Below are 8,682 nucleotides of genomic sequence, written 5' to 3'. Positions count from 1 at the left end.
GGGAAGGTAAAATGAGGTGGAAGAAGGGAAGGAGGGGTTAAAGGACCTTTTTTTTGACTTCTGAGAAGTCGAGGGACGATTGGGAGTTGGTGTCGTACGAGATCTCGTCGATACCGAGGCTTTTGGGGGAGAACATGAAGCGAGAACAGACCGAGGCGTTGAAGTAGGGACGTCTGAGCCTAGGACAGCAAAGAATTAGATACAGGAGTGACTGTGGGAGAGGTAACCACAGAGGAGGCTGCAGAAGATGGGACCCCAGAAGTGGGTGGATGTTTTGAAACACGGGAATAAGAAACACTAGGTAGTCTCCCTTGGAGGCGGAGATAAACTGCCATGGCATAAGGGAGACCTGCCTCTGAGGTAACTGATTTCCCACTCATTTAAGTAGACTTGGCAATGGCGAGAGTACGAAGGGTGAGCCTCATGACAATTAAGGCAAGAGGGAGGTCGATTGCAAGACGTATTAGAATGGTCATCGGCACAACAGACTGGGCATTCGGCTATGGATCTGCAATATTCGCTGGATGGCCAAATCGCCAGCAATTTCTACACTGTTGCGGTGTAGGGATCGCCTTTCGAACTTGTAACCGATGTCCTGCTACAAACTGAGGATGGGAGTTCACGGCTGTCAAAAGTTAAACGAGCCACATTGCTAGGGTATCGTCTCCGCCCGCGGGCAGGAAGAACATAAGTGTCTACCTTGAGGATCGGGAGATCTTGGAGTTCCAGCTGTTCAAGAATGTCATTGCCACATTTCTGGAAATTGTGAACTATGGTATGGGGCAGAATGACTACCACTACAAGAATTGAGGGAATGATGTTTTTCATTAGTGACAGGAACAGTATCGATATGGGAAAGAAAGATCATGAGCTTGAGCAGCAGTCTGTACAGTGATGATGCGCATACCGCTCTTAAGAGCATGAAAAATATCTTTACCAACATGGCGTAGGAGTGCCTTGCCAATACTGTGGTCGGAAAGATAGGCAGAGGAAGTCTGTCGTAAAGTGAAGAGTTTAGTCCATTGTGCATTCTGAAACCAAGTGTGGAAAGGGAGTGCAGGACGTGTCGATCTTTTCTAAGAATGAGAAGGTGAAGTATCAGCAGGTAATTGTCGTTGGCGTTTAGGCATGGGACCAGAGTTTGTGCGACGTGGAACGGGCCGGCGATTCGAAAATTGCCGCACCGTAGAGGGAGAGGCCGAAAGCATAGTCAAAGGAGAGCGGAGGTCAAATAAATCAAAGGAGTCAGTCGAGACCTCAGTACCTGAAGCGGGTGAGGAAACTGCACCAGCAAGAGGTACAGAGGCATGAGGAGTGTCTGAAGAGTGGTCCAAAGACGAGGCGGGGTCAGAACAGGGTGCGGTATCAAGAAGGGGCCCGGGGGTTTCAGGTTCATGGACTGGGGCTGCCATGGTTAGGTTACTTTTTTTGTTTAAGAAAAAAAAGGGGGGGGGGGGGACCGGGGAGGGATAGTTCCTAGGAGGAATGAAAGGGCCAGAAATCTCCCTCTGCGCCCAAGAGGACCTCAGCACCGCTAGTAGCGAAGATGCAGCATGGAACCCGTGCCATACCCTACCCATCATGCCAGTAAACCAGCAATCCGGGATAGCAACCTCACATCTGCCGAGCTACCTCGGACAAAAAAGAGGGCGGCCGGATATCTGCCACAAAGCATACCTCCTTTGGCCACCACCGCCGGAATCCGAAAGGTGGCTTCCAGAGATACACCCGTCACCCGAGAGACACCCAAAGCCACCCTCCGGGGTACTGGAGAGGGATCGGGACATCCCCAGGTAATCCAGATTCCACGGCAAACTACGCCACCGCCAAGAACCTCAATGGAATGGGATGGACCCCGGTACCCTTTCCCCTACCTAGGAACTAGCGTGCCTGTGGGAAAAAATCCCATAGGCCAAAAAGGGCAAAAGGGAGGGGTGCAGAAGAGGAAAGGAAAAAGGGGAGGATGGGATAGGGAAGGGGAGATTGGGGGTAATTAGGTTCGGTCTGAGGAAGGAGACCGACAGGTCTAATTCCTCAGACCAAGAGCCTCTTCACCACACCAAGGAGCTTCCCCTTGAAGAGGTGAAAACTTTCAATTCCATACTACTCCCCAATTTGATATCCAATTTTTCTTTATCTAAATCACTTGATACTCTCATCACCTTACTCTTTTCTATGTTCACTTTCAACTTTCTACCTTTACACACCAATTTGTCCACTAACTGTATGGTATCTAAATACCCAAGTCTTTGTACCAGTAGTGTCCAAAAGTTCCAAATTACAATAACCCACGACTAGCAACCTAGGTATCTAGTGAAAACTGGGGAGATTTGAGAGGCGTATCAAAACCATAGGGGCATTAATCCAGACAACTAAAAACCACAATTTTGAATAGTGCTCTGTGCCCTACTTATTTACCTAGCTAAACTTGTCTGAACTATATTAGAAAATGGTAAATGAACCAGAAAAACATTTGTGGACCAACAGATCTGGAGGCAGTGTTCTGTAATGCTTGTCAGCACTTCCATATGACCACCCAACAGGCTCCCAAATGCAATTTCCATTGAGTGGAGAAACTCCAGTACTACCCATGGGAGCTATACTGGAATAGGCTCTACAGTGGTCCATCTTGTCGAAGGCCCAATTTCAAAAAGGGTAAAAAAATTCATCAAAGATGAAATTGGGGTTTAGACAATCAAGGAGACAGGTGAAATAATTTCAGTTACAGGAAGGTACTCCACCTTTAAGAAAAATGCTAAAACTTTTTTTTGCATTTTTATTACAAAAATGATACTTTCACACAATCATCCATAATGAAATGGAGGACAGCAATACACAATTATGGCAGACATGAGAAGTGACTTTACTGGTTTGATAAACTCGTTAAAATTTTGCCCATACATTTGTTGGATAGACTAGGTAAATGGCAAAATTTACTGTTAATTTATAACTAAAATATCAAACCAAGAGGGCATGATAAATGAAAAATTTACCCTACCTCAAATTAGACCAGACACTTAATAGAACAAAGTACTCTGAACAGAACTAGCCACTATTACAACTAGCCATTTTGTACCAATCCCAGGTTTCAAAGCTCATCATGCATTTCTTCCACCTCTCCTGCATCTTCCTCCTCTTCATCAAGCAACTGCTCCTCGTCATCTTCCGGCTCTTCAAATTCTGGCTCTTCTTCCACTGGCTCATCCAAAGGTATTCCCAGTGATTGGCGCATCATTTCCTCTACAGACTTTGAAAAAGTAACTGTATCCTTCAGCATGTAACCAGATCTTAGCGTAGCTGGAATAGATTCAGTATTGCAAGATGAATTTTGTGAATGCTCAGAACTGACTATTATTTGGAACTCGGTAAAACATTAACAAAAGCTTACAAAATACTGTAAAATACCTACTAATAAAAGGTTTAAGGCATGAAAATTTACCATTCAAGCTTTAAAGTGAATTACCTGTATGATACATCATTGTAGCTATGTTCTTTGCTGTAGCATCTGCTGGATCATCTTCAATACGTTTTAAGAGTTCCTTAATCAGTGGGTGACGAGGATTTACCTCTAACGTCTTCTTTTGGCTAAGATAATAACTGAAAGAAAATGTTGATAATCAAATGTGCATGAAATGTCAAATTAGGAATGGTTATATTTGGCACTAAATCTTAATGCACTAATCCCTTATGGGCCAATGCTGTTAACCAAGATTTACAGAATTAGGACAAGCTAACCATTCTTAGCATTATGAACAAACTTTGGAATTCAATAACCTGTCCAGAACAATGTACATAAATCACATCTGAAACTTTCATGTCAAACAGTTCAGGTACTACATTTATGAAAGTTTTATATCCAAAAGTTACCCAAGAGAAAATTAGGTCAAATTAGTAGAAATTTTGCACTAATTTCACTGTGGTTAAGGAAAATAGACAGTTAAGCAACTAAGGTATTCAACAAGTTTGTATATTGCTAACCAAAATATGGTTTTTAGAGTCCTGTAACTAGTTATGCAATACTAACAGTGTTACAGGAAGTAAATTCATCCTTTACTTAATGGGTTCAAAGTTTCTGGCCTTAATACTGTTTAGGTTCTTAAATGGGAGCCTCTCCTTTGATCAAACCCAACTGCCCCTCGTTCTACACGTGTTGTACGGTCCTTTGGGCCTGGTACTTGCCATGATTACAAAGGTTTGGTCTAGTCACTACTGCATATTCCAATTCAGGCTTAATACTGTGAAAAGATATTCATACCTAAAGTCAAATTTTTGAAAATGCAGTAGTGGGGAGCCCCTTAAATGCATAGACAACTAGAAGAGGTCCGAAGTGCTACAAAATGATTACCAGAATCTAAAGCTTTATGATGGGCTTTAAGCAATATGCCCATGCTGGCTGATAAAGGGGACATTTGGAATTTCATATTAAACAGACCAATTAATTACTTACTCCCTCTGGACATCACTGCTTTTGGCGTGTGTTTGAGATGTCACAATACGTTGCATGTTTGCTGTCCAACCGAATTTTGATGAAACTAATGCACACGGTGACTCCGTCAGCCTCTCGCCAACTTCTGCTTTCACAATCTAGACGAAAAATGTCAAATATGCAACTTACCTTAGGTTTCCATCACATGGTTTAAACAACTGGTTACCAGTCTTACCTTCATTTTTATAGCAATCCATACTTTTTTTACAAGCCTTAAAAAGGGTTAACCAAGATCCATGCAATACTACAGAAGAAAGCCACCACCCAGATAATGTGAACTTACTCCCTATGAGTATCATGAGTCTTCTGATGAGCATTAGATATAGCCAACCGCTCCATATTTCCTGTCCAGCCAAACATGCTTGCCACTAGAGCACATGGAGAGTCAGAGAGGCGCTCTGAGATTATAGCCTTTGAAACCTGAATGAAGATTTAGATTTGAAATGTTAGGCACAAGTATTTATGCTTTCACTGAATACTGAAAACTATCGTGAAATTTTGTTCAAGAATGTTAATAGCATTAATGAAAGCACAAAAATTTCAATAGTAACTTTAAGTCAATTTCTATAAGCTACCAAAATTTAAGACCTAATTTAATTCAATTTTTAATAACTAAAACTGACCTCTTGAGAAGCACCACTTTTCAATTCATGCAATAGTTACATTTTTAACTATTTAAAATAAGAAAGGAACCCTTGGCATGATAAAAGAGGGAATTAAAACAAGTTGGGTGGAATTTACCAAGCTCTGATATAGCTCATTCAGCACTACATTAACCTAAAAAGCAAATGGCACATCCATTCACAACGTATCACCAGGTTCAAAACTTCAGCCACATATGAGCACTTCATTAAAGCTAATCATTGCAAGCACATTGTAAGTTAAAATACAGTGCTGAGTAATTTGAAATATACTAGACCAATGTTTAAAAATAATGGGTGCTGGGAAAGAAAGGAATCTTCTACTGGGAGAATAGGAGGCATTTTTGGTTAGTGCCAAAGGAAAAGCCATGTCCAATTCCTTGACTAATCATTCACTGGCATCAATGAATTTGCCTTGAGGGGCAAGTGCTAGACAAGTTAGATTTAGAGAGATCAACCCCTTTCAACAAGGATAGCAAGAGTGCAGCTAGCAAGTGGCGACTAATTCAGACTACTTTCTACCTGCCCAAACACTAACTCGTTTGACCAAACAACGAAAAAATATTGGCCTTACATTTAAGTGAAATTAAAGATGGAGAGGGAGCAGCTTTAAAAATGTTTATCTTCAATTCTACTGGGAGAGATCAAGGACAAATTAAAATTCATACAATCTCATTATAGAAGACCAAAGGCACAATTAAGTACAATACAGTGACTAGAACAAACCTGCACACTAAAAGTGTATGACTTACCAACTTGGACCATTTATAAGTAACAAGAGCCAGTATATATAGGCAAGAGGGACAGGACCAAGAGGAAGAAAAAGTGGTAAGGCTAGTAGTGGAAATGAGGTCAGTCCTAGGACAAGAAAATGGAGCACTGCAGAAGACCTAAGGGCCACATGGGGCAAGACCAAAAATCAGGAAAAAATAATGACAACACTTAGGCAGAAAAAGCAAAGGAAAAATTATGAAGGTAGGGAGAGAAAGGATCAGGTCCAGCTGTGAGTGTTCTAAAGTTTGGAGTATTTGACTAATGGAAAAAGTAAGGCATCCACAAAGAATGCCAGTGCTCCCCATGTGCAGGTTGTGTACAGAAAGCATCTACCAAGTAAGCTATAAAGGGGAAAACCAAATTAGGCCACAAACTGGAATAAAGAATTAAATAGGCCAAGATACTGTACAAAACATGCCCTGCAGAAGTTAACATTACAAAGCACTAACAGTTTTGAGATTATAAGCCTTTGAGCAAGTTTAACCCAGGAAACTTTCCAAACAATATCTAAATTAACACTAGGACATTTTGAAAAATGGGCATGGCAAAATTTGTAAATAGTAAACTAAGTGAAATCAAAAAGCCTGATGTACAAGCAGAACTTTTCTTGCTAAGACTAAACCCAGCCGAGTGGGCAAATTTTATTAAGCTGAATTTGCTGCTCCTTTATCGGCCAACTTATTCATGCAGAGTAAATGTTAAAATTAAATTTTACTGAAGACAGGACACCAAGAACAGCAATGCTCCTGAAGCCAAGGACTGCCAGCTACAAGAGCAAAATTCACTAAGGAGTGGTTTGGTATGTTCTGTCTTAGCTGACAAACTTAAGGCCAGTCTCCAAGAAGTATGCTGGCCCTATCACTAGAATGCCTCTTTGGACCCACTATCACTGCCATACTCTGCAGTTTGCCTCTGCATGTACCACAACTTCAGTCTGCCCTGATACCAGATTTTGGGAAGCACTGGTACAATGTTCCTCCCAAATCATCCATGTTAACAGGATTTAAAGGGAAAAGTGAGGGAAACCAAGTTGCATGGGCACCCAAATGTAGAGAATGAATACCACTTTAAACTTCCAGAGTAAAAATTTATTAACCACCCTCAGCTACCTAGTATTTTTTATTATCACACTGGCCGATTCCCACCAAGGCAGGGTGGCCCGAAAAAGAAAAACTTTCACCATCATTCACTCCATCACTGTCTTGCCAGAAGGGTGCTTTACACTACAGTTTTTAAACTGCAACATTAACACCCCTCCTTCAGACTGCAGGCACTGTACTTCCCATCTCCAGGACTCAAGTCCGGCCTGCCGGTTTCCCTGAACCCCTTCATAAATGTTACTTTGCTCACACTCCAACAGCACGTCAAGTATTAAAAACCATTTGTCTCCATTCACTCCCATCAAACATGCTCACGCATGCCTGCTGGAAGTCCAAGCCCCTTGAACACAAAACCTCCTTTACCCCCTCCCTCCAACCTTCCTAGGCCGACCCCTACCCCGCCTTCCTTCCACTACAGACACACTCGAAGTCATTTGTTTCGCTCCATTCTCTCTACATGTCCGAACCACCTCAACAACCCTTCCTCAGCCCTCTGGGCAACAGTTTTGGTAATCCCGCACCTCCTCCTAACTTCCAAACTACGAATTCTCTGCATTATATTCACACCACACATTGCCCTCAGACATGACATCTCCGCTGCCTCCAGCCTTCTCCTCGCCGCAACATTCATCACCCATGCTTCACACCCATATAAGAGCGTTGGTAAAACTATACTCTCATACATTCCCCTCTTTGCCTCCAAGGACAAAGTTCTTTGTCTCCACAGACTCCCAAGTGCACCACTCGCCCTTTTCCCCTCATCAATTCTATGATTCACCTCATCTTTCATAGACCCATCCGCTGACACGTCCACTCCCAAATATCTGAATACATTCACCTCTTCCATACTCTCTCCCTCCAATCTGATATCCAATCTTTCATCACCCAATCTTTTTATCCTCATAACCTTACTCTTTCCTGTATTCACTTTTAATTTTCTTTTTACATACCCTACCAAATTCATCCACCAACCTCTGCAACTTCTCTTCAGAATCACCCAAGAGCACAGTGTCATCAGCAAAGAGCATCTGTGACAACTCCCACTATGTGGGATTCTTTACCTTTTAACTCCACGCCTCTTGCCAAGACCCTCGCATTTACTTCTCTTACAACCCCATCTATAAATATATTAAACAACCATGGTGACATCACACATCATTGTCGAAGGCCTACTTTTCCTGGGAAATAATTACCCTCTTTCCTACATACACTAACTTGAGCCTCACTATCCTCTTAAAAATTCTCCACTGCTTTCAGTAACCTACCTCCTACACCATACACCTGCAACATCTGCCACATTGCCCCCCTATCCACCCTGTCATATGCCTTTTCCAAATCCATAAATGCCACAAAGACCTTTAGCCTCATCTAAACACTGTTCACTTGTGTGTTTCACTGTAAACACCTGGTCCACACACCCCCTACTTTTCATAAAGCCTCCTTGTTCATCTGCTATCCTATTCTCCATCTTACTCTTAATTCTTTCAATAATAACTACCATACACTTTACCAGGTATACTCAAACTTACCCCCCTATAATTTTTGCACTCTTATCGCTTTGCCTTTATACAAAGGAACTATGCATGCTCTCTGCCAATCCCTAGGTACCTTACCCTCTTCCATATATTTATTAAATAATTGCACCAACCACTCCAAAACTATTTCCCCACCTGCTTTTAAC

General features: G+C 42.0%; 1 protein-coding gene across 2 annotated transcripts in view; it reads right to left on the bottom strand.

Moving 5' to 3' along the window:
- Window positions 1-2,790: 2,790 nt before the first annotated feature.
- Gp93 (heat shock protein 90 Gp93) overlaps window positions 2,791-8,682 on the bottom strand; it is a 44,327-nt gene continuing 38,435 nt past the window's right edge. Inside the window, exons 13-15 of one of the 2 annotated variants that reach the window (XM_053770608.2) lie at window positions 4,770-4,906; window positions 3,464-3,597; window positions 2,791-3,297 (exon numbers count right to left, since the gene is read on the bottom strand). In XM_053770608.2, coding sequence (XP_053626583.2) covers window positions 3,089-3,297; window positions 3,464-3,597; window positions 4,770-4,906 — 480 coding nt within the window. In that variant the 3' untranslated portion in view covers window positions 2,791-3,088. Of the gene's footprint in view, window positions 3,298-3,463; window positions 3,598-4,447; window positions 4,585-4,769; window positions 4,907-8,682 lie in introns of both variants that reach the window. The other variant, XM_053770609.2, reaches the window with a different exon arrangement.

This window comes from Cherax quadricarinatus, chromosome 4 (genome assembly GCF_038502225.1).
Source record: "Cherax quadricarinatus isolate ZL_2023a chromosome 4, ASM3850222v1, whole genome shotgun sequence".
Lineage (NCBI taxonomy): Eukaryota > Metazoa > Arthropoda > Malacostraca > Decapoda > Parastacidae > Cherax > Cherax quadricarinatus.
This window is presented reverse-complemented; position numbering and strand designations above follow the sequence as displayed.